At 53.7% G+C, this 26,069-nt stretch overlaps 1 protein-coding gene across 1 annotated transcript; it reads left to right on the top strand.

Moving 5' to 3' along the window:
- Positions 1–142: 142 nt before the first annotated feature.
- On the top strand, positions 143–25,440 carry ACVR2B (activin A receptor type 2B). The gene is made up of 11 exons (XM_007462685.1): positions 143–347; positions 18,730–18,937; positions 19,246–19,355; positions 19,511–19,662; positions 19,745–19,888; positions 20,380–20,523; positions 20,849–20,997; positions 22,436–22,550; positions 23,192–23,330; positions 23,423–23,553; positions 25,117–25,440. Exons 1-11 carry the CDS (start codon positions 296–298, stop codon positions 25,309–25,311), a joined length of 1,539 nt encoding a protein of 512 aa, XP_007462747.1. The 5' UTR covers positions 143–295; the 3' UTR covers positions 25,312–25,440.
- Positions 25,441–26,069: the final 629 nt, after the last annotated feature.

Below are 26,069 nucleotides of genomic sequence, written 5' to 3'. Positions count from 1 at the left end.
GCCTGAGTCGGGCGCGCCCCGGCCTGCGCCCCGCCGCCGCCCCCCGGCCCCCGCGTCGCCCCGGACCCCGGGCCGAAGCCTGCGTCGCCCGCAGTGGCCCTGAGCCCGGCCCCGCCGTCCGGCCCTTGGAGCCTGCACGCTGCCCCGGGACGAAGGCTTGGGAAGCGCGCGGGGAACAAGACCGAAGGAAGGAGCGGGAAGAAGAGCGCAGCCGCCGCCGGGCCCTGCGCGCCCCGGGAGCGCCGCGCGGCACTGCCCGCGGGCTCCGGGTGTCCGCGGGGCGGCGCCGCGGAACATGACGGCGCCCTGGGCGGCCCTCGCCCTCCTCTGGGGATCGCTGTGCGCGGGTAAGGACTGGGCGCGGCGTGGGGGGCGCGGGGCGGCTTCTGGCGCCGTGCGGTGTTTACCAACAAAGGGCGGGCCCGCGGCCTCCTCGCCGCACCACCTGCACCCAGCTTGCATCTCCCGGGGCGGGGACGGGGGGCGCGCGGGGCGCCCTGCTAGCTGATCTTGGGGGGATGATCTTGCCTGTGCGGCGGCCTGCGGGGCTCCGGTTCGCGGAGGCGACCCCAGGGTCGGGGTTCAGGCTACACAGGTGCGTGGAACCGAGGGAGAGTGAGAGAAAATCCCAAGCATGAGGAAGGTGGCCAAGCGGGGCGGGCAGATCTAATACGGGGGTAGCGGGACTGTAGGTGCAGCAGCGGCTGGGGGTAGGATTGCTTGACCCTCAGAGCCACTGGGTGTAGCGAAGCGACGCGGGCCGCTTCACACAGCCCGGAGGAGTCCCTTGTACCCCATCCCACCAGCGTCTGCGTGGTATTTCCCCGGAGGCGCGCCGTTGGCGCCAGCTCCTACCTGCGCCCGCTTTCCCTGCGGCGCCCCGGGACGCGAGGTGCGGCCACCCCGAGGGACTGCTTTGTTTTGGGCTCCTGGGAGGGGAGGTGGGGCGAGAAGACAAACCAACAGGTCCCTATTCGTTCTGGCCATCGGGAAGCACGTGGCGGGGGTGGGTGACCCTCGCGGCCAGCGCTCGGCTCGCGTGCGGGTGTTTGAGGGTGTGTGGTTGCGGGTGTATAAAGCGGAGTTCCGCTGGGAGACCGCTTTTCCCCCAGGCCGAAGCACTGATTTTTCTCTTCTAGCGGTGCTGGGACGCGCCCTACTCCAGGGTGCGCGCAGGGACGGGCTCCGCGCTCGGCTTCGGACGGCTCCGGGCAGCCCTGGGAAGCGTGGGGAGCCGCGCATTAAAGCTCCAGGGAGAAGCCCGGGGCGGTCTTAGAGGCCGGTGTGCTGCAGCCCGGGAGCCTTGTCCTGCGCGTCTTTGTTCCCAGCCCCCATTACACATGCAGCGCGGGTCCCCAGACGCCCGCGGTGGCAGCAGCGTAAAGTCTGGGAAACCCGCGAAGGGCGGGGCCGGGCGTGCAGGGGCGGGGCTGGGATCCCCCGGCTGCTGAGTGGGTGGGGAACGCGCATCTCCAACTCATCCCCACTCCCACTCTACGCGCCTCCTTTGCAGTGTAGCAGGGTTTAGCTGTCTGCACCGAAGGCAAGTGAGTTCTCCGAGTGGGGCTTTGGAGCTGCGTAGCCTGAGTGCAGCGACCAGCGGATAGAGACCCCTTATTGGTACCTGAGCACAACATGGAAAGGGTGTCATGGATCTTTTGGAGACATTTCCTGTGTCGTAGATGCCGAGAGTTGGTGGTGTTGAACCTGTTCCTTTCTCTGCCTTTTAAGTGCTGCTTTGAGCTGCTTTTCCCCAAGAATGAGATCTCTGAAGTGAAAGGAAGGCATTGGCCTCTAGAGGGAAGAGCTGCAGCCAGACGAGTTACTAGGCACGCAGCAGCTCACCTGACTGTCTGTGGATCCCTCCTGTAGGTGCTGGGCTTTTCCAAGACCATGTCTGCAGAGGGGGCCTCCTCCCAGGACAAGGACAGCCTCAGACCAAAACCCTCTCCTTGATTATCTCTGTCTGGCTTGGCCAGTCTCAGGTCCCTCAGGTCCCTCCCTGATTATGCGGGGCAGGGTGGGATTGGGCCCCTGGAAGGACTGTATTTCCCTCCTCTTCCCTGGCTTGGGCAGTGCTCAGCAGTGCATCTGGCAACGTGGGGCAGCCAGAGTTAGGACAGAGTCCACCAACCTGTGTTCTTGCCCTGAAGGAAAGTGGGGGTCACTGGGTGTTTCTAGTGGTGACACCAGCCAGTCCTTTGGTGGCCACTGCCCTGACTTGTGAAGAACTATGGGAAGAGCCTCGACAGGCCCAGGTGGGAGCAGAGCTGGCCCTCCTGCTCCTTTGACTTCCTTGATACCCTTCCTTCAAGTTCCTGGCTTGCTGTTTAGAAGTACCACCCCCCCCTGCAGCACACAGTGCCCTTGTAGAAGGAGGATCTAGAACAGCACTGTCCAACAGAAATATAGTGTGAACCACACATATAACTTTAAATTTTTCTGGTAGTTATGTTAATAAAAGGAAAAAGAAACAGGTGTGTGTCTTAGTCTCCTTGGGCTGACTGTGTGACTTAAACAACAACTTATTTTCTCACAGTCCGGAGGCTGGAAGTCTGAGGTCAGTGTGACAGCATGGTCAGGTTTTGGTGAGGGTCCTCTTCCTGGCTTGCAGATGGCTGCCTTCTCACTGCATCCTCACATGGGCTTACCTGGTGCTTGGGGTGGGGAGGTGGGGGGATTGTGGGTTTTTTTTTCCTCTTCCACTAACCCCATCATGGGGGCTCCACCCTCATGAACCAGTCTAACCCTTTGCAAAGGCCCTGTCTCCAAATACCATCACATTGGGCATTAGGGTTTCAACGTACGAATTTTGAGGGGATGCATTCAGTCGGTGACAAGGTGAAATTAACTTTAATGGTATATTTAATTTAACCTAATGTATATAAAATAATCATTTCAACTTGTAATCAATATTAAAACAGACATTCTCCAATTTTTGTACTGTCATAAAAATCCACCCTGTATTTTATACTTCCAGAACATCTCAATTCAGACTTTGCACATTTCAGATGCTCAGTAGTCTCATTTGGCTAGTGGCTACCGTATTGGATGGTGCAGGCCTAAAAGAAAAGGCAGAATTGATGCTGCAATAATGGTACAGGGTACTTGTTACAAGATCAGTGTTAGTTAGTTTTGCACATCTTCTGTATTCTGTGCCAGACCCAGTGTCCTTGGGAAACAAGTCATTTGGCTCTTGCCTTGCAGTGGATATCCCAGACACTCATCTGTATATCCCGCAAGAACTCCTGACATCTGTCTCTGTACTTGGGGTTTAGATCAGGGCCTGTGTGTTGGAGAGTGTTCTGAGTGAAATGTCAGGAGCCTCTGGCTGGGGAGGAGGACCTGATTCCTGTCTGTCACATTGGGAAGTGCAGGCCTTGACTGCTCCAAGCTGTCCTCATAGGTGGGCTTCTCTCTGACTCAAAGATACTGTCCATTTCCTCAGGGGAGAAGTGTATGTGGAATGAGTGAAGTGACCCTCAGGCCCAGTGTAGTGGTAGGTGTCAAGGACACGGACCACAGAGTCATGGGCTGTTGGTGCCCTTCCCCAGGGAAGGGTGTCCTCTGCTACCTGTCCTTGTACCTGCTAAGAATTCCAGACTCTGCCCTGTCTGGCTGGCTGGGCTGCCCTTTGGGAGGAGTGGGCACCCTCCTCAGCTCTTAGAGATGCTTCCAAGGTAGATGATGTAAGAAACTCACCCAGACTCCCTGGCTCTCCACCTGGGTGAAGACATAAGATCTGGAACCCCATGGCCTCCCACAGCTTGGGTGGGCTGCTGTGGTGCACTACTCTGCAGGGTCTTTCTGGGCATCTCAATTCCCAAATAGCACCTGGACTTCCCCTGGCACTTCGCCTAAGGAACTTCCTTTCTAGGGGGCCCAGTGAAGAGTGCCCATCCTACACCATGGGCCCCTTTGAGAATCTCATGAAAGCTGTGGACCCTTTCCTCCCAGAAAATAAATGCAAATAAGAAAGAGAACCCATGTGAGAGTATGTGCATACTTTGTGCACACTCGCTGTTTGTACTGATACCAGCTAATTATGGCCCCCTGGATTGGACTCCATGAAGGACTGTCTGCCCTGGCTGCCCTGCCCATTGTACCAGTCCTGGCCGGGGCCTGTGCAATGGGCAAGTTCCCACACTGCTGCCTCCACCTACCCTGTTCTAGCCACTGGGCATGACTTCTCCTTTCCTTCTGCCTTTTGTGACCCTGCCCAGTGTTCACATGCCACCCCTGATCCACCCCTCACCCCCGCCCCTTCCTTCAGGAAGCCCTCCCCTGAGTGCCTGTGTACTCCTACCTGGGAGCTTAGGGTAGTGCAAGTGAGGACCAAGAGACATCAGGTCAGAGTTTAGATCTACTTGCAGATACTGACCTGTTACCAGGGCCTGGGATCTGGGGGCTTAGGTCGGGGGGAGCTGGGCTGGGTAGTACTTTTGAGAATGACACTGGGTAGACAGCCCTCAGGCAGGATCCTGGCTGGGTAGACCTCATTCTAGAGCAGTGTTTCTAAACCTTGACACTGTTGACAGTTTGGACCCCGTGATTCTTTGGTGTGTGTGTGTGGGGGCGGGGTGGAGGGCATCTTGTGCATTGTAGGATGTTTAGCAGTATCCCTTGGCCTCTACCTGCTAAATGCTGGTAGCACTTCAATCGCGAAAACCGAAAGTGCCCTGAGTGGAGGGGGCACAGATCACCTGATCTAGAAAGTTCTCATGCCTTTAAAGGGAGAGTTGTGGGCGGTGGGGTTAATGGCTAATACCACCCCCCACCGCACACACACACACCCCATCGGATTCAGGGTGGGAGGTTGGATTCTCAAAACCTAGGAGATTTCTGCTTCAGCCTCAGGGTTTGGTTCGAACTCGTGGTTCGGGAGTCCTGCTGGCCGCCGAGGAAAGAATCCTGGCGTCCTTGAGTTTTCTCAGAAGTGGTTCGGGTTTCAGGGAGGCGGCGATTGTGGGTGGCCGGGCAGCCTGCCTGCCGCCCCCGCCCACCACCCTGACCGCGCCGCCAGGTTCGCAGCGCGCCTCGCCCGAGGGGCCGGGGCCTCTGCGCCGCGCGGCACCCCTGTGCGCGCCCCTGGCAGCCGACGTGGGCCTAGCGGAGCGCCGGGCATGCCCTCCCTGGCGAGCCCAGCAAGCGGGCTGGCCGCCGGGCGCCCTGGAGAGGCAGCGCCGCCCTGGGCCTGGAGCTCAGAGCCCGTGGACCCTGGGGCGGGGGCGCCGCCTCTCCCCAAAGGTACGGGTGCGTGGCTCCACCCTGGCCGCGGGGAGGTGCGGTGGACTGCACAGCGGGAGACGGGACTGCGCCCGCACCGCGCGGCCCAGACCCGGGGGTTGATCTCTACCGGCGCCTGTTGGTTGTGCTTGGCAGGCTGGCAGCCCGTGATCGTCCTCCGCTCCTCCCCCCACCTACTCGTGGCTCGGCTGGGGAGTTTTATGGGGTCTCCTCTCTGATCTTGAACTCGGCAAAACACAGCTTGCTGAACTGGCAACGGATTACAGACGCTTCTTAGAGTAGGAGGAAGCACTCCCCAAAGCTTCAGTTTCCAAGTTCTCCATGTCGCTGGTGTGTGAAGTGCTTATTTTAAAGGTTTTTTTGTTTGTTTGTTTGTTTGCTGGGGTTGAGACTCTGCTTCCATCTCTTTCGGAGTCTTTCCAAAGTGGACTTTGTTGCCATCTCAGGATTCTTTATTTTTTTTCACTTCCCTTCCATTCTGTCACCTGTTCTTTGTTCCGGAATAGACACCCACCCCCTTGTTTGGGGCTTCGTTTTTGGCCTTTCTCCACCAGACTCAGAGGCCTGCCATCCCGGCCCCAGAGGTGCCTGGTCCTTGAGGTCCTGGCGGTGCTGCTCCTGGAGGCCTAGGTTGTTGGGTGGGGGCGGGGATGGGGGAGAGTAGAGGCCGCTGCCCTCTTCTGAGTCTGTTTTTAAAGTTTCTCAGTGCTGTTTTTGTCTGAGACAATGGTAGGTACTGGAAACCAACTGGTAATGCAGGCTGAGGTTGTTTTAGGGGTCAGCTGTGCCTCCCCTGGCCCAGGATCAGTCATGGCTTCCCGCATTTGGACAGCCCCATGCCTTGCCCTGGTTATCCCAGTCTGGCTGTACACATACATGCGCCTTTTTCAAACTCTCTCAGGGACTGGCAGCCCTAGCTGGGTGTTTTCATTCATGGGCACGTGATTGCTGGGACTGGGGGTTGGAAAGGAAGCCTGCCCCAGTGGGCGCATGTGAGTCCTCCTCCCAGGGGCCTTCTAGGGGCTGGGCCTGCCACTCAGTGGGACTTCTCCTCTGCTTAGTTTCTGGGCTGGAGCTGAGGCGTTCTGTGAGGTGAGCCTATGTTCTTGTTTGCAAACGTTTCTCTGCCGACTATTTCAGTTCCACTCTGACAACCAACGAGGCTAAAATTAGTTCTGGGGAAGGAAGAGGAAGGCTGCTTGGAAACCCAAGCCCTTGGCTGGAGGATGGAGGAGGCTGCTTCCTGGGGCTTGGGCCCAGCATTTCGGAAGATGTGACCAGACATCTGTTGTCTGTCCATCTGAGGCGAGGGAGGGGCCCCTGCTTACCTCCTAGACCTGAACCAGTGAAAACAGGAGGCTGACTTGGAAGCTGACGCTCTTGATTGTTGATGCCAGGATGTTTTTTCCTTCTGGCTTGCAGTGGTGCACAGTGTTTTTAGGTATGAGGACAATGCCTCTTAACGTCCAGTGTCATTGACAGTCCTCCTTCCCCCTTCCCCCTCATTGATTCAGAAAGCATGCATGAGTTCTCAGAGCCTTGGGCTGGCAATCATGGGTTAAGAAACCCTTACTTTATATCCTGTTTGGGAATTTCCTTTTTACCCAAGTTTTACATTCCCTTCAGGTGCTCACAAGCCAGGCAGACCAGGACCTTCCTTGGAACTGCTGGCTTGGGTGGGAGTGTGGGTTGGAGTTAGAGGAGAGCCCTGTGGTCCAGGCCTCATAAGTAGAGCCCTTTGTGCCCTGAGGGCAGAGGAGATCAGAGTTCATCTGCTGCTGGGGCTTAGAAAACAGAGGGGCAGGAAAGTTAGGTGAATTCTGGTTTCCCTTCCCACCTGGCGGGCCCCTCCTGTGAACCCCCTACCTGAGAGTGGGAGTGGGTCCTGCAGGACTACGTGGGGGAGGAGAGCCAGGGCAATGCGGTCGCGTCTCCCCTACCCTGAAAAACCCCTCCCAAGTCTGCCCTCATCCAGGGCTCTCCTGGTTAGCCACCCTGGCATATAGTTGAGTGGTTGGTCACATTGGCCATAACTTCTTTTCCCATTTAAAATTTTATTAATGTTTAGTTTTATAAGTAATACATATGGATTCAGTTGCAGAAATTTAGATATTACAGATAAAACCGGGGTCTCTTTTACCAGCCTGGTCCGCCGTCTGAGTCCTCCTCCAGAAGTGAGCCTTCCCAGGTTGGTGGATATCTTCTAGACGTTTGACATAGGTATCTATAGAAGTACTTCGAGAAATAAAGCTTTTTTTTTTAACCTAAAGTGGTATTACTCTTTTTCAAACACTTAACTGAAATATAAAATATGTATAGGATAGCGTAATTATCATAAGTGACATCTTGAGGAATTTTCACAAACTGAATATGCTGATGTAATCAGCATTCAGATCGAGAATCAGAAATTTACCCCCCTCTCCCCAAGCAAGCCCTCTCTTGCTCCATTCCAGTCTCTACCCCTAAACCCCTAAGGGTAACCACTATCCCGACTTCTAACAGCATATGTTATTTTGGCCTGTCATTGTGCTTTAAATGAATGGAACGTTACAGGATGAACTGCTTTATGTCCATCTTTTGCTCACCATGTTTTGTGACTTGCGTCCGTGTTCTCGCGTGTCATGGCCTTTTTTTTTCAGCTGTGCCGTGCGGCATGTGGGATCTTAGTTCCCCCAACCAGAGGTTGAACCCATGAACCCTGCATTGGAAGTGCAGTCTTAACCAGTGGACTGCCAGGGAAGTCCCTGTCATGGCTTTTTAAACTCAGAGATCTGTTCTGGCAATCTTGTTAATGTATATGGATCTACCTCAGTCTTTTTATTTATTTATTTACTTTTATTTATTTATTTTTGGCCCGCTGGGTCTTCACTGCTGCGCTTGGACTTCCTCTAGTTGCGGTGAGCGGGGGCTACTCTTCGTTGCGGTGCACGGGCTTCTCATTGCCATGGCTTCTCTTGTTGCGGAGCACAGGCTCTAGGCGCGTGGGCTTCAGTAGTTGTGGCGCGTGGGCTTCAGTAGTTGTGGCTCATGGGCTCTAGAGCTCAGGCTCAGTAGTTGTGGCGCACGGGCTTAGTTGCTTCGCGGCATGTGGGATCTTCCCAGACCAGGGCTCGAACCCATGTCCCCTGCATTGGCAGGCGGATTCTTAACCACTGTGCCGCCAGGGAAGCCCCAGGACATGTGTATTTTAAATTTTGATAGATATCGAGAGACGATTATACATGGTTATACTGTGTCATGGTGGTGGTGGTGATGGTGGTGGTGTGTGTGTCCTGTGTAATGTTAGATTATAGAGGTTGGAAATAGCCCACCTGATGAAGGGTGCCCGGACAGGGAGGGTGCTCACTTCCACCGACCTGGTGTCTCAGGAGCGCCAGAGAGGCTGCTTCCCATGTCTGAGGCTCCTGGTTACTGTGCCGACAGGGGAGGTGGCAGTGGACTAGCCAGGATATGGTCTGGGTTTGGGGTGGATGTGCATGTGTGTGTCTGTGTGTGCTCACTAGCTAGGCTCCATGCTGCCTCCACCTCTCAGAGAGACTGAGGCTCTTGCTGAAGGTGGTGGGGAGCAGGGCTATACTGGTGCACCCTGTGTGTTTGACAGGCTCTGGGCATGGAGGGATCCTGAAGTCACGTGTGATGATAATGGTGGTAGGAGGTATGGGAGAAACTTGTAAAAGAATTATTTTAGAGTCTGGTGAGAGGCTTTTCACGCCAGAAAGGGTTCTGGTGAGCTTCAGTTCCTGGCTGAGTGTGTGCCGCGTTCCCTTGCACGATCTTCTGCCTTGACTGGCTGAAGAATTAAAGAAGACAATGTGAGATGACCTGTTCTCCAAAGCCCCTGCTTTCCTAGTCCCTTCTTCAGGGTGCTCTCTGCTCTTTCACTACCATTTTACTGGGATTCCTCGTGTAAGCTCCCGTGTCAGGCCCTGCTCGTGGAGTTAGGTGGAAGTGGGTTAAGGGTACTGTTTCCAGTGTAAATGATGTCCCAGTCAGCTTTCCCACATTGTACAGGTGATGTGCACTGTCTGTGTATTAATCGGCTCAGGCTTCTATACCATGGAATACCACGGACTGGGTGGCTTAAACAATAGAAATTAGTTTTCACAGTTCTGGAGGCTTGAAGTCCAAGACCAAGTTGCTGTCAGGATTGGTTCTTGGTGAGTCCTTTCTCCTTGGCTTGCAGATAGCTGCCTTCTTGCTGTGTCCGCACACAGCCTTCTCTCTGGGTGTGTACACTCCTGGTGTCTCTTCTTCTTCTTATAAGGACATCAGTCTTGTTGGGTTAGGGCCCCACCCATATAGCCTTAATTGACCTTAATTGCCTCTTTAGAGACCTTATTTCCTAGGACAGTCACATCGGTGGTTATGAATTTTGGAGGGGGACACAATTGAGTTCCTAAGGGTCTGAAATAATAAAGTTGGTTGAAAGTGAATTTTTCTCTTGAATGACACTTTGGAATGGAAGTTACTTTTTTCAGGACTCTGCTTTGGGGTCAGTGTTCTTCTCAGTTGACACTTTCTATGGGTAATCTTATCTCTACACTGGTATCTCAGTTGTTGTGTTTGTGTAGAGGTATCCCCTTTGGGTATTATATATGGTCCCGAAAATATATCTAAAACCTGGGTTAAAAGTAGATATGGAGATTTCCTCTTTTGATGATCAGGACCAACCCTCTTTCTGAAAGCACCTGAAAAGATGGACAAACTGAGAGAACATCTCTGGTTGAAAGCATTGTACAGCTATCTCTCAATGTTGAGACCTACCAGGCCAGGATATGTGTGAGAACAGAGCCCTTGGGTGGTGACTTTTACATTTGACTCTGTTTTCAGTTCCATACGGGCACCTGAAAAGCTGAGCCTTGCATCTGATAGCCTTGGGCTAGGAAGACAGGAATTGGAGTTCTAAAGAGAGGGTGGGTATAGTGAGCCCCTCTTTTTGGGTTGGGACCCCAAAGATGTAGAGGCGAGGGGGAGCCAAAAGAAGACAAACTCTAAAGTGGAATGAAGATGTGAGATGGTAGAAATCATGTTGCTTCTCAGCTTTCTCCACAGCCAGATTAGGAGTCTGTGTGATCAGTGGCCACTTGTTATATTTGCTTTCCAACTTCAGAACTTCATTTCTGTGGTGCTTTCCCGTTCCTTTTGTCCTTATGGGTTTATGCCTTAAAAACCTTTTCTTTGCTGTGGTTTTAGTGGGGTTACAGGAGAGAGCAAAAATAACATTTGTGTATAATCCTTGCCCTTTACCTGGGAGCTCTCTCACCACTGTCCTTCAGGAATGATGGGCCCTGGAGAAAGGCAAGTGTTTCAGAGAATGGCCCTGGACCCACACCTTGTTCCGTGGATGGTGCCAAGGAATTGTTTACAAAGTTCGAGGTTGGAAGTGACTTGAGATGACCTAGCTTGATTCCTTGTTCCTAGGCTGATAGAGCTCCTTTCGTCACCCTTGGAGATTGCTCTTGAACTTCCATTTCTGGCAATAATAGTGAACAAAGCAGCTGAAAAACCTCTTCATACAAGACACATAGAAATGCTGGATAAAGTATAACAAATATCCTTTTTACTTTTTTTTTTTTTTTTGCGGTACGCGGGCCTCTCACTGTTGCGGCCTCTCCCGTTGTGGAGCACAGGCTCCGGACGCGCAGGCTCAGCGGCCATGGCTCACAGGTCCAGCCGCTCCACGGCATGTGGGATCTTCCCAGACCGGGGCACGAACCCCTGTGCTCTGCATTGGCTGGCGGACTCTCAACCACTGCGCCACCAGGGAAACCCCAAATATCCTTTTTAAATGTATATGCATGATTGCATGTATAACAAAGTAAGGGACAAGCAAGAGTGGGCTGGAAGCTAGAGCTGTACTGCTTCACTGGTTAAAGCTGCTTTTTCCTGGGGAACTTTGCCTCTCTCCATAATTTAGAGATGTGGGTTTAGTAGCAGTGTGTGAGGCACAGGAGATAAGATGTGGAATTGAGACTGAGGCTCTCACATGATAAGACTTCCACAGCGTTATTCATTCAGTGAAAGTATGGACTAGAGGGAACATTCTTTTGCTGATGATAAAGGGAATAGATAATAAAATTGTTGGTTGGTGGGGGGTGGGTAGTTTCACTTGAGAATTTGTAACCATAGATCTGTGCTTCCATGAGCTTGGAGTTGGAGTATATACCATCTGTGTTTCCTGGGAGTTAAGTAATTAAAGTGATTCCAGATTGGTAATGTCCTAGAAAATTTGGCAGAATTTGGCAGAAGCAAAAATATAAATTATCTCTGGAAGTTTGCCCCCTCAAACTTGGCTTCACTTTTTATTCCCACAGAAAAGACCCCCACTGAACACAAGCGTATCCAAAAACAGAATCCAAAATTCCAAAACACACAGGGAAACAAGATACCATGAGTGAAATCATCAAAAGTAACAAGTGGCAGAAATAGATGTTCAGGAAGTTAGATTATGGAATTAGAAGTGAGGGATTTGGAAGTATGACAAAGAACAGAAGTATCAAAATTGACCAGGAAGGTTTTTTAAAAAATAAAACTTCTAGGGACTTCCCTGGTGGTGCAGTGGATAGGAATCTGCCAGCCAGTGCAGGGGACCTGGGTTCGATCCCTATCCGGGAAGATCCCACATTCCACGGAGCAACTAAGCCTGTGAGCCACAACTACTGAGACTGCGTGCCACAGCTACTGAAGCCTGTGTGCCCTAGAGCCTGTGCTCTGCAGCAAGAGAAGCCACCACAGTGAGAAGCCTGCACACTGCAAAGAAGAGTAGCCCCCACTCGCCACAACTAGAGAAAGCCCACGCACAGCAATGGAGACCCAATGCAGCCAGAAAAAAAAAAAAAAAATAGAACTTCTAGAAATAAAAAAATAGATTAATTGAATTTATAAATTAAATAGAAGAACTAAACAGCAGATTAGACCCAGCTAAAGAGAAAATTAATTATTTGGAAGTTAGACCTGTGGAATTATCTGTAATGGTGCTTAGACACAGAATTGAAAATTGTGAAAGCAGAGTTAAGAGACTGGGAATGGTCTGATACTTGTAATAGGAATTTCAGAATCATAAAATAGGGAGATGCAATATTCAAATTGATAAAAGCCTAGAATTTTTCAGGATTGATGAAAGACATGAATCATCAGATTAAAAGCATATTCTTCCAAGCAGTACAAAGAAATTTAAACATGGACTTAGACACACAGCTCATAGTGAAACTGCAAGATGCAGATCTAAGAAAGCAGCCAGAGGGAAAAGACAGAGGTTGTACAAAGTTAAACTAATAGTAGACGTTTCAGCAATAATGATGGAAGCCAGAAGACAGTGGAATAATATTTTCAAAATGCTGAGAGAAAATAACTCAACCTAAAAGTTTATGTTCTTCTAAACTGTCAGTGAGGAAAAAGAACAAACTAACATTTTCAGAAAGATGAACAAAGGCTTCTGTACCAAAAGATCTTTACTGAAGGAAGATGTTCGTCAGGAAGGACAGTGGTCCTAGAAGGAAGAGTGGAGATCTTCCTTCTAGGAAGGGTGAGCAGACAAGCTGGAGAATGTATGGACTAATAAGAAAATGCTGGGCTTCCCTGGTGGTGCAGTGGTTAAGAATCCGCCTGCCAATGCAGGGGACACGGGTTCGAGCCCTGGTCTGGGAAGATCCTACATGCCACAGAGCAACTAAGCCTGTGCGCCACAACTACTGAGCCTGTGTGCCACAACTACTGAAGCCCGCACACCTAGAGCCCATGCTCTGCAACAAGAGAAGCCACCTCAATGAGAAGCCCGCGCATTGCAACGAAGAGTAGCCCCCGCTCACTGCAACCAGAGAAAAGCCTGCTCGCAGCAACAGAGACCCAATGCAGTCAAAAATAAAATAAAATAAAATTTTTTAAAAAAAGCAAATGCTGACTTTATAAAACACAGATATCTGCTTTGGGAGGCAGATAAGAAGAACAACTGGTTAAATGTGGAACACAGATATTATGTTAAACTAATTTAATGTAAGTTGGAAGGAGGTAATTGGAGTTAGAACAATTAAGTTCTAATGAGGGATGGAAGAGATGTTGATTAACTTCAGGCTTTTAGCATAAATGTACGTATTAAAACTTAAAGGCTAGCTTATAATAGGATAGAAATAGGGTACATTACTTCCAGACCAGAAGTGGCTGAAATAATGGAATTTAAAAAGATAATCCAAGGTGGTAGCAGTAGAGAAAAAACAAATTTAAACATAGTGGTAATCATAAATGTAACAGGAGTCAATTCTAGGATCAAAGACAGTGTTAGATTGAGTTGGTATAAAAAAAGATACAGAGAGATTTAAAATAAAAGTTGGAAAAAGATAAACTGGGAAAATACTACAAGAAATGTCATATAGCTATGCTAGCGTCACATAAAGTAGACTTTCTGGCAAAGAGCAAACAAATAAATGAAGGGGGTTACTATGTAGGAAGAAAAGTTTTATTGGAATCTGTAAAAAATTTCTATAACCCAAAGGAAAAGCAGCCCAGCAGAAAAATGGGAATGGGTGCGAACAGGCAGTTCTCAGAAGGGGCTGATGAACACCAACACGATCACTCTCACAAGCAGTCAGGAAATGTGGATCAAAACCATGAGGTATGATTTCACCCTGACCAGGTGAGCACATATCAGGGGCTGACGGTGTGGCTCAGGGGGGCTGGAGTCTGTTGGGCACATAAATTGGTGCATCCACTTGGGAGAACAGTGTGACTGTATCCAGTGAGTTGGAGATGCTCATCCTTATGTCCCATATCGCTAACGTGTGGCTGTATTTCCTAGAGAAATGCACGCTCATGGGCACCAGAAAACACGCAAAAGAGGATTCAGGAGGGTTCACAGAGGCAGTGCTTAAGTCAGTAAATGTTGTAAATGACCTGAAGGTCCAACAGGAGGATGGACACTTAGTTTGTGATCAGGCCATACAGTGGACTGTTCTGTAGCAGCGAGAATAAAGGCATCACAGAGCATGTAAAGGGCATGTACTCTAGAGCCAGGCTGCCTGGTTTCAAAACCTGGTTTTGACACTTAATAACTTGGGTAGAGTTATCCTCTCGTGTGAAAGAAGTTCAAAGAAATGTAGGCACGTTTAGGATTCTTTTCTGCCTCTTGTATGTATGTGCCATTCCACCCTTGCGTGTCCACACACACACGTGTGTGTGTGTGTGTGTGTGTGTGTGTGTGTGTCTGTCTGTCTCTCTTATGCTCTAGCCCTCCCCTTTGCCCACCCCCTCACCTCCATTTAGGTTCCCTTGATCCCCCCCCGCCACGGGCCATCCTCACTCTGGTCATGGGAAGATGGTGAAGATGCTCCTGTGTGGATTGGGGGAGGTGGAGTCATAAACTTGGATACAGACACTGTGGCAGGGAGCCCTCACCTTCAGGACCCTTGGCTCCTCTGGAGGAACCTGTGGGGACAGCAAGTGCTCAGCTGACAGCAGGGCCCCCTGAGGGGGCAGGGCTGGGGAGCCTGAAGCAGGGCCTCCCGGGAAGAAAGCCTGGCCACTGTGTGTGGGGGGTGCTGCCCCTCCTCTCTGGGCAGACCTGGAGGCTGGACCATGAGGGAGAAGGCTAGGCTTGCCTCGCACGGCCCCCTCTTGGGCGTGGCGGCTCCTGGGGGGTGCGCTGGTGCAAGGGGCCTGAGGGGGACGTGGTGGCGGCTGGCATCATATTCTCACCACTCTACAGTGTAGGTGGGCTGCGCCCACAGGGAGGCGGGGGCTGCCGAGGGGCCTCCGGGAGCCGGGGGCAGGGTGCGGTGGCCCACTGGCTACTGGGGTCCGCGCTACCTCTGGGAGATGTTGGCTGAGCTAGATGCACCCCAAGGCCAGAGCTCGGGGGACCCCAGGGGAGGCGTGGCCCCTCCAGCTCCAAACCCTCCCACCAAGGCTCTGCCTCACCTCTTCATCCCTCTCCCTCTCCCCGCTGGATTTTCCCCTTGTCTCCCCAGGGCAAGTCGGGTGCATCCAGAGTCAGCTGGCCTGGGAAATAGACCTCAAGTGTCAAAGCCCATCATTTAGGTTCATCCCCCTCCTGGAATGTGGGTTCTGAGTAGAATCTGCATATATTCTTTCTTTTGGTGGTGGTGCGTGTCCAGGAGCGGAGTTTCTCTTTTCTCCCTGGACTGGGGGCATCTTCTACCGAGGTGTAGGCCCCTGGGAACATAAGGACTGCCTGCTGGGGACACTGACGCTTGTATACCTGCTTCCTTTGGAGGCTACCGGTTGGGTTGGCTGGTGCTCAGGGGTAGAGTGAGCCCCTTGCCCAGGTGTCTGGGGGGAGGTTCCCCACAGGGCTCTGAGGCAGCACGTGAGAGGGGGCACAGCTTCCTCGCCTGCCGGGATGGGCGAGTGGGCTGGGATCGGGAATCCTCCTCTGCAGGGGGCCCCGGCTCTGTGAGTGTGGGCAGGAACCCTGTGTCTGTTAAAAGGTGGAGGCAGCCTTGTGGTTGGAGTGTTGCCAGAGGCTATAAATAGCTAAGTGTGTGCAGAAGCGGAGTGCCAGAGAGGAGGGGGAATCCCTCTCCAGCTGGCAGCAGAGCCTGGGTGTGGTGAGGGGGGGCATGGAGTCTCCCAGTCTCCCCTGGTCCCCCTGGGGCTCTGAATGCGAAGCTCTTTCAGGTTGGGTATGCACACTCCCAGCCTGACAGGGCAGGGAGCTTGTGCTGTGACGAAATGGCATAGGCAGCAGGGCGTGTCAGGCTCTAATGTAACAGCCAACGTGCCAGGCATTGTGCTAACCAGCATTAAAATGCATTAACTCATCTTGCTCTTGGAACAGCCAAGGAAGTAGGTTCTGTTATCATCCCCTTTTCATGAGTGGGGAAACGGAGGCACGGGGTGGCTGGATCACTTGCCAGTAAGCATCAGAACCAGGACTTAAATGGGGTCATGGGCACCTTTTGTTTCCAGTTGGTCTGTAGGAGGATCTTGTCAGGTGGGGGTCCAGTGTCATCCTGAACCCTTGGGTCCTACCTGGAGCCTTGAGATTTGGACTTCTCAGCCCTGACCACCTGGGTCCTGGCCACACGGTAGTGGCCAGAGGGGTCTCTGCCTGATCAGCAGCTTGGAGAGAGGAGCTGGGCCAGCCTTGGGCCATTCCTGATGTCTGCTGGCCTCTCTTGTTCGGGCTCCTTGCCTTATACAGGGGGTGGGGGCTTGTTGTCTGAGTGGAGATGGAAGCTCCCCTGAGGACCCTAGGGCTTGGGCTGCAGGCTGAGGCCACCCCTCCTGTTTTCCCCTCCCTTCAGAATCCTGCTGTAGCCAGGAGATAACTCTGTCCTTCTGTCTGACCGTTGGTCCTTCCTTCCTTCCATACATCCATCCATCTATCCGGTCTGTGTCTGGAACTGGTTCTAGCACTCAAGACAGTCAAGGCTTCTGCAGTTAAATCATCAGCTTTGCAGTCCTGTGGGGGAAGCCTGACATTTAAAAAGCGGTTGTCAAGCACGTTTGTAATGATTTGTCTCTTTCTTTTTTTTTTTAATTATTTCTTTTTTTAATTTTTGTCTGTGTTGGGTCTTCGTTGCTGCGTGTGGGCTCTCTCTAGCTGCAGCGAGCAGGGGCCACTCTTCGTTGTGCTGTGCGGGCTTCTCATCACGGTGGTCTCTCCCGTTGGGGAGCATGGTCTCCAGGTGCACAGGCTTCAGCACTTGTGGCACGCAGGCTCAGCACTTGTGGCTCGCGGGCTCTAGAGCACAGGCTCAGTAGTTGTGGCGCACAGGCTTAGTTGCTCAGCAGCATGTGGGATCTTCCCTGACCAGGGATCAAACCTGTGTCCCCTGCATTGGCAGGCGGATTCCCAACCAGTGCGCCACTAGCGAAGTCCCTGTTTTGTTTCTTACGTGAGTGTTCATTATGTTATTTTCTCTGGGGAGTTATCTTTGGTTACATTATTTTTATACTTCTTGAATGTCTGAAATAATCCTTTAAACAACAACAGGCAATTAGTCAAGGGTGATAAATTAGGTGATGGAGGAAGCACAAAGGCCTGTGGAAGTAGAGAGAGAAGAGCCAAAATATAAAGGAGAAAGTTGTGAGCATCTTGCAGCCAGAGGTGATAACTTGTGCTAAGCCCAGAAGCCCAGCTTGGGGGTCTGCCCCACAGGTCAAGTCTCCCGGGACCCCTACTAGAATTGCTGCTATGGATGCAGTGGGCCCCCTGAGCCCTCTGGACTGGGGGCTTTGCAGAGCACAGCCACCGAATGCTGCTGCAGGTGGGCAGGAGCCTGTGGGCATTGTCGGCACCAGCCTAGGCCCTGCGCCTGGTGCTCACTTACTTAGCCTTTGGTCTCCGAGATCCACCCCATCCCCTCAGCCCTGTTTCTCACTAGTGGAGCTGGTATGAGACAAGGCAGAGACTCAGCGGCAGGAACCTGCCCTCCTAGTTTCTCAGACGTGGTTCCTGAGGTCTGCATCAGAGCCACCCAAGACAGAGGGGGTTGGTTAAAAACATAGATCCAAGGACTTCCCTAGTGGTGCAGTGGTTAAGACTCCACGGTCCCAATGCAGGGGGCCCGGGTTCGATCCTTCGTCAGGGAACTAGATCCCACATACATGCCGCAACTAAGAGTTCTCATGCCACAGCTAAGGAGGCTGCCTGCCGCAACTAAGACCCGGCACAACCAAATAAATAAATTAAATGAATAAAATTAAAAAAAAAAAAACACGTAGATCCTGCCCCCACTCCAAATGGATGGGTATGGGCAGGGCCCAGGAATATGCATTCTTTTTTTTTTTTTTTAAACATCTTTATTGGGCTATAATTGCTTTACAATGGTGTGTTAGTTTCTGCTTTATAACAGAGTGAGTCAGTTATACATATATATATGTTCCCATATCTCTTTTGGGCTTCCCTGGTGGCACAGTGGTTGAGAGTCCGCCTGCCGATGCAGGGGACACGGGTTCGTGCCCCGGTCCAGGAAGATCCCACATGCCGTGGAGCGGCTAGGTTCGTGAGCCATGGCCGCTGAGCCTGCGCGTCCGGAGCCTGTGCTCCGCAATGGGAGAGGCCACAACAGTGAGAGGCCCGCATAACGCAAAAAAAAAAAAAAAATTTATTTGGTTGGGCAGGGTCTTAGTTGCGGCAGGCAGCCTCCTTAGTTGCAGCACGTGGCCTCCTTAGTTGTGGCATGTGAACTCTTGGTTGCGGCATGCATGTGGGATCTTGTTCCCTGACCAGGGATCGAACCAGGGCCCCCTGCACTGGGAGCACGGAGTCTTAGGCACTGAGCCACCAGGGACATTCCAGGGATATGTATTTTTAGCACCACCCTCCCGCCCCACCCGGATGACGCAGTGATTCTGACCGTGCCCTGGGGTTTTGAGGGCCCCTCCATTCATTGCTGCTGCTGCAGGGAAGCAGCCCCCTTCCCACCCAGGAGCCCCCCACTGTGCATCTGGCTGTCAGTCTGGCCCCCTGCCTCCCTCGTGGGCCTGGGGCTACTCAGCAGCAGCTCTCTCCCCCGGGCACAGGTTCCGGTCGCGGGGAGGCCGAGACGCGGGAGTGCATCTACTACAACGCCAACTGGGAGCTAGAGCGCACCAACCAGAGCGGCCTGGAGCGCTGCGAAGGCGAGCAGGACAAGCGGCTGCACTGCTACGCCTCCTGGCGCAACAGCTCAGGCACCATCGAGCTCGTCAAGAAGGGCTGCTGGCTGGACGATTTCAACTGCTACGACAGGTGCTAGTGCCCCTGGCGCTGGGTATCTGGAGCCGAGGCGGGGACACATGGGCTCTCGTGGCAGCCTGGGCGAGCAGGGGTGGTGCTGGGTCCCTGCCCCTGTTGCGAGGTCCCCAGGAGGGCTCTGGGTGCATGTCCACCCTCTGTTGTCCCTCCTGACCCTGGGTCCCGCTTTAGAAGTGGGCTCACACTCTCCCCCTGCCCCCCGCCTGGTTCCCTGGGGGGTTCTTTGTGGGGAGGGGTTTGGCTGGGCCGCCCTAGGGAGGCTGTCCCTCACTTGAGGAGCGGGTGGGAAACTGTTCCTCCAGGCAGGAGTGCGTGGCCACCGAGGAGAACCCCCAGGTGTACTTCTGCTGCTGCGAAGGCAACTTCTGCAACGAGCGCTTCACCCACCTGCCCGAGGCGGGCGGCCCAGAAGGTGAGGTGGGGGGGAGCGATGTGGGCCAGCCTTGGCCCCGCCCCGAACGCTCAGCTCCTCCGTGGGGTGGGGAGTAGCCGCAGGGCTCTCTGGTCTGGCCCTGGAGGTGTGCGGGTAGGCGGGCTGTGTGACGCTGGGCTCCGTGTGTCCCCCAGTCACGTACGAGCCACCCCCGACAGCCCCTACCCTGCTCACTGTGCTGGCCTACTCGCTGCTGCCCATCGGGGGCCTCTCCCTCATTGTCCTGCTGGCCTTCTGGATGTACCGGCATCGCAAGCCCCCCTACGGCCACGTGGACATCCATGAGGTGAGATGGGGTTGGCTTGGGGCCGGGCAGGGTAGAGGTGGGGAGGCCAAGCCAGATCCTATTAAGCCCTCGATCCCCCCAGGATCCTGGACCTCCACCCCCATCCCCTCTGGTGGGCCTGAAGCCACTGCAGCTGCTGGAGATCAAGGCTCGGGGGCGCTTTGGCTGTGTTTGGAAGGCACAGCTCATGAATGATTTTGTGGCTGTCAAGATCTTCCCACTCCAGGTGCGTGTGTGCCTGCGGGGCCCAAGCTCTCTGCCCCAGGGCAGTCCACGTCCTGTACAGCTGGGATGAGAGAGGAGTGGGTCCCATTGGGGGTGGTGATGTTCACCGTGGGCCTAGGGTAGGGCTTCGCAAAACTTTGATTTGCAAAACCTCAATCTGGTTTTCAGGGTTTTGTTTTGCCATCAGGTTCTGCTTAGGGGCCCTAGACACCAGGCTACCCCGAGCAGTTGCCTGGGACACTTGGCAAAGCCAGGCCTGTTCTGCTTCTCACTGGTTGGGTGGTCCTGGGCTCCTCACTTCTGTCTCTGGATCTCAGTGGCCCCCTTTGTAAATCAGGTGCTGGCCTTGGTGATCTCAGGGGTCACTGTTGGTCTGGGGTCCTGGGCCTGGCTCAGTCCTGCTCCACCTCCCTTACAGAGGCTGAGGTTGGGGGTAGTGGGAAGCTGCAGGTGGCATGGCTGCGGTGAGGTTCAGCCGCATCCCTTCCTCAGGACAAGCAGTCATGGCAGAGTGAAAGGGAGATCTTCAGCACACCTGGCATGAAGCATGAGAATCTGCTGCAGTTCATTGCCGCTGAGAAGCGAGGCTCAAACCTGGAGGTGGAGCTGTGGCTCATCACGGCCTTCCATGACAAGGTGAGCACACCCTGTGGATCCTGCTCCCACGGGAGGTGACCGTGGGCCCCGCTGGCCTTCCCCTGAGGTCGCCCGTCATGGGTGTGGACATGAGGGTCTGCAATAAGAACCCCTCGCCCTGGGATCAGTTCTTACGAATGCGAGTAGTGACTTCATGATTATCACTCTCTGACGACACCCCCTTCCCAACCCCTCCTGGCCTCATGAATTCCAGCATCCGGGGGTTGGGGGTGGGAAGCCCAGCCGATGGTCCATGGAGATGGCCCTCCCGGGGCTGGGCTGGATCCTGTCCTCCTGTGCCCAGAGTCTGTGCTGTTCCCTCTAGGGCTCCCTCACGGATTACCTCAAGGGGAACATCATCACATGGAATGAACTGTGTCACGTGGCAGAGACAATGTCAAGAGGCCTCTCATACCTACACGAGGATGTGCCCTGGTGCCGTGGCGAGGGCCACAAACCGTCTATTGCCCACAGGTACCTGGGTTAACAGTTGCCCTCTCTGCGCTTGACCTGGAGCTGCAGAGAGGGTTGGAGGGTGAGAGCAGGGCCTGGGGGTCTCAGTTTCATAAACGTGGTTAGCTGCTCTGTGGTGTGTCAGAGGCAACCGCACAAAACCCTGTGCCCACCTGACTCTTCCCCTGCCTTCTGCCCGCATCCCCTGCAGGCTGTGGCCTTGTAAGTCAGTTCTCTGGTGCCCTCCAGTGGCCGCAGGAGGAAGTGCCAACTGCTGACTAACTGGAGAGTTGATTTAGCAGGTCTCAAACTTTTTGGTTTACACTCCTTTACACTCCTGTGGGTTATGTCTGTTGATATTTGCTGTATTAGAGCACACATATTCCATTAACTGTCAGAGTGATGCCATGTGTGTGTAGCCTCATGGAAAACTCTATACTCTTGGGAGAATGAGCTTAAAAAAAGGCAAATAACGGATTATTATGAAAAGAATGCTGACCTTGCAGATCCCCTGAAACAGTCTCAGGGATTCACTGGGGTCCTTGGATGGTGCTTTGAGAGCCACTGTGCCACCTCCTCACCACAGTGGCAGGCACTTCTCTCAGCACTTAGAAACACCAAGTCATTTCAGCCTCATCACTGCCCTGTGAGATAGGCACTGTTTTTCTCTGCCTGTCTTACAGGTGAAGGAACAGTGGTGCAGAGAAGTAGACCTAGTGTAGTGTGGTTCTGTGGCTGTGAGGGAGGGAGTGAGCCTCGAATTCCAGGGTTCAAAGCTGAAGGGCCCCGATGGTAATGACATTAATGACATAGGAGGTTGACTGTATGAAATTGCCATTGTTGTAGGTCAAAAACGGTTGAATGTCGACTCTTCCATATGGTTCCACCTAACGGTAGTGCATAGTAAGTGTGCCAGGGGTGGCCCTAAACGTTCGTCCATCGGTTTAGCCCTCACGGCAAGGCTGAGACAGGCGCGGGGAGATTGAGGACCTGCTAGGGAGGGGTCAGGCTGAACGCAACCTCAGCACCCGCTCCGCTGCTCCCGTAGCGGCTCGAGCCTCGGGGGCCTGCTCGGAACCCAGGCCAGTTCACTGAAACTTCTCTTTTCACTCACATCCCAAATAGTGTAAATTCTTCCCAGAAAACTCACATCCCTGGCTGCTATGCCCCCTCCTCAAGCCCTCTGAGAATGTGAGGGCTGGCCTTCGATGCTGGGCACCGGGCTGGGGTCAGTGTTGCAGCTCTGGCGGGAGTGCAGTTCTGGGTTCTCATACCAGTGGAGGGAGGCGTCCTAAAGCTGCCTGCCCGTGTAGCTTCATGGAACTCCACCCTGGCGCAGACCCTGCTCCCCACGGGTGGGATGGCCTGGCCTGGGGTTTCTGGGAATCAAGGTGGGAAGCCAGGAGGAGGGTCAGTTGGACCACATGTTCGACTCTGTCTCAGTCCATTGTCTCCACAGGGACTTTAAGAGCAAGAATGTATTGCTGAAGAGTGACCTCACGGCCGTGCTCGCTGACTTTGGCCTGGCTGTTCGTTTTGAGCCAGGGAAACCTCCGGGGGACACTCATGGGCAGGTGACGAGCCTCAGGGGGTGCGAGACGTGGGGGCACGGGTGGACACTGCCCTTCTGGTGCTCAGCTGGCAGGGGGCAGGGGTTGCCCCACGAACTCAGAGCTGTCTGAGAGCTCCAGGGGCAATGCTCTCGTTTCACCAGTGGGGAGAGCGAGGCCTGGAGGGTGGTGTGGTTTCCCAGGCCAGCCAGTGAGAAACAGATTTCCCTTCCTCTTTCAGTTGTAATTATTAAACAAGATAAAAATAAGATAAATAAGAGTATACTGAGAATCCAAACCAGAAACCTAGAAAAAGTAACCTAAGGTTAAGCCTAAGCGAATCATCCTAAAACAACGGCTATTACTATTTTTAAGTATTCTCCCCCTTTTGCTTTTGGCGTGCGTCTCAGTGAAGTACACATCATCTGTGTAGCCCCTCGTGGTGCTGATGGAGGCAGCAGTTCATGGTAGATTACTGCTGTCTTGAATGACACTTTACAGTCGTCATTACTTCATGACCCCGGCGCCCCCCAGGGATGTGGTGCGTCAGGGACGGCCGTCATTGTTGATGGCCCTGCTGTGCACACGGCTGTAGCTCCTGTGTCCAGCTGTGAGTGCATTTGTGCATGGTTGGGGACCGCAGACCTTCCCCTGTCCCCGTGCAGGTGGGCACACGGCGGTACATGGCCCCTGAGGTGCTCGAGGGAGCCATCAACTTCCAGAGAGACGCCTTTTTGCGCATCGACATGTACGCCATGGGCCTGGTGCTGTGGGAGCTCGTGTCCCGCTGCAAAGCTGCCGATGGTGAGCGGGACGGGAGCCCTGAGCATTCTGGGTGTGTGTGTGGGTGTGGCTGGCTGTTAGGGTGACCCCGCGGGCTCTCTCTCCGCCCCCAGGACCTGTGGACGAGTACATGCTGCCTTTTGAGGAAGAGATTGGCCAGCACCCGTCACTGGAGGAGCTTCAGGAGGTGGTCGTGCACAAGAAGATGCGGCCTGCCATCAAGGATCACTGGCTGAAACACCCGGTGAGGGGCCTGGGGGGCAGAGAGGGCAGCCCCTCCCATGTGTGGCAGGGTCAGAGAGAGGGGCCTCAGGCAGCGGGACAGCCCCTCCGCCCCTGCCTGGTCAGAGGCCACTTAGTGCAATGCCTCCCTTCCACCAGGGGAGCGTCTGGGGAGGTTAGTGCTCTGCAGGGAGGCGGCTCTGGTTTTGGCCACAGAGAGCGATGGGGCCTGACAGCTCCGTCAGAGCCCTGGTTGCCCCCTGGAGCCCACTGGCCCTGGGCCTGACACGTGTTGGTTGGAATCCTGGATCTGCCGGTCAGTAGCTGGGTAACTTCTGGCAAATTGCTTTATTTCTCTGAGCCTTTGTCTCCTCAGGGTAGTAATAGATTGAAGGAGTTACTGTACATCACCAGGCAGGACACCTATCACATAAGTGCTTAATATGGCTTAGCTCTGTGGCATCTGGGCCCCTCCAGTCTGGAGATACCACACAAAAGACCCCAGCTATGGGCTTCCCAGGTGGCGCAGTGGTTGAGAGTCCGCCTGCCAATGCAGGGGACACGGGTTCGTGCCCCGGTCCGGGAAGATCCCACATGCCGCGGAGCGGCTGGGCCCGTGAGCCATGGCCGCTGAGCCTGCGCGTCCGGAGCCTGTGCTCCGCAACGGGAGAGGCCACAACAGTGAGAGGCCCGCGTACCGCAAAAAAACAAAACAAAACAAAAAAAAACAAGACCCCAGCTATGTAAATCATTACCTTTCTTGGAAGGTTATTTGCCTCCAGCTTCATTGAGTCCTTCCCCCTGCCACCCCAGGGTTAATTCAGAAGAGGGACATCCTTGGGGCCAGTAGCGCTCTCACCATATGGTCTGGGGTCGAGCTGTGGAGGCCAAGTTCAGCTGCCATGCTGCTCCCTGGAGCCCAGAGCCGCAAATGGAAAAAACTTAGGCATCAGGAGAGGGAAGCTGGGCCAGGAACTTACCTTCTGCCTCAGACCTCCTCAGTCTCCCAGGGCAGAGAAACTGGGGTTGCCAGTCCAGTTCCCTGATGAGGAGCAGATCCAGAGAGGTCTGAGTGTGTCCTGGTGCTGAGCAGGCCGGATTGCTCCTGGGTGTGGGCATTTTGCCCATCCTGCTGCCTTTCCCAGCTGCACACAGTTGGTTCCAGCACAGGGTGTCACGCCACGTTCCCTGGACTCTGCGGAGGTGTCCAGGGCTATGGGGGGACAGGGTGGGATGAAGCCTTCCTCTTTTCCCACTGTGACTGCACTTTGGGCCCTTATGTGGTTTGGGCTTGGCCTAATAAGATTTCGTTTGAATATCACTGCTCCGCGGCAGCAGCCACGTCTGCCCCCGGAGGGCCCTGGGTTGCCCTGCTTCCCACGTTGAGGTTCAGTGGACCCTTCGTCAGCGCTGTGGAGGAGGCCCGTGGCCTCAGGCTGGTGACTATCGGAAGGGGAGTCTCCTTCAGACCCCTGCAGGTGGGCTCATGGCTCTCCCTGGTCCTCAGGAACATCGTCAGGTTTGCTTGTCCTCAGTGAGGGCCACCGGCAAGGGCATCTGTTTCCTCTCTCCCGCTGGTGTGCAGGGCCTGGCCCAGCTCTGCGTGACCATCGAGGAGTGCTGGGACCACGACGCAGAAGCTCGTCTGTCCGCGGGCTGTGTGGAGGAGCGGGTGTCCCTGATCCGGAGGTCTGTCAATGGCACTACCTCGGACTGTCTTGTCTCCCTGGTGACCTCCGTCACCAATGTGGACCTGCCCCCGAAGGAGTCGAGCATCTAAGCCCAGGACATGAGTGGATCTCCAGACTCAGTGGATCTGAAGAGGCAAGGAAGAAAAAAAAGTTGTGTTTTGTTTTGGAAATCCCATAATACCAACAAACACGTAAAATGCAGCTGCTATTTTACCTTGACTTTTTATTATTATTATAATTATTATTATTATTATTATTAATATTATTTTTTGGATTGGATCAGTTTTTACCAGCACATTGCTCTACTGTATCGCAAACAGCGGACACGTCAGCAGGCGTTGAGGTGCTGAGCTGTGAACGCAGAACCAGCGCCGTGCTGAAGAGCCTCGGCCACCTCCCGCCCTTCGGGGTTCATTTTTCCCTCTTTCTCTTTGTTTGTTGTCTCAGAATCTGTGACACAAAGAAACCCATCTCCTGTCTTAGGAAACTTAATGCTGCAAACTCTACCTAGAGGAACCTTTGAAGACTGTTACATAAGAACACATCTTCCTCAAAAGAGGAGTTTCCCTCTGCCCTCGTCCTCCACCCCCCCCACCCCCCCACCCCCCGCCTTTTACTGTGTTTTTCTCCCTTTTTAGACAGTGAGTTTAAGAAACAGCAGATGTGTCTTTCACGGATTAACGGGTGTTGTCCTGACCGAGGAAAAACTGGGCTGAGGATGAGGATGGTTTGGACCGGAGTTGGAGGGGAGGACAGAGCTGGGGGTGGGGTTTGGTGCAGAGCTACACTGGACCCGGGCACATTCGGAGCAACATCCTTTGCTATGAGACTACTTCTCAGGTAACCA

This window comes from Lipotes vexillifer, unplaced genomic scaffold (assembly GCF_000442215.2).
Source record: "Lipotes vexillifer unplaced genomic scaffold, Lipotes_vexillifer_v1.1 scaffold539, whole genome shotgun sequence".
In the NCBI taxonomy this organism is placed as follows: domain Eukaryota; kingdom Metazoa; phylum Chordata; class Mammalia; order Artiodactyla; family Lipotidae; genus Lipotes; species Lipotes vexillifer.
Note: the sequence above shows the minus strand (reverse complement) of the source record. Positions and strands in the feature narration are given on the sequence as shown.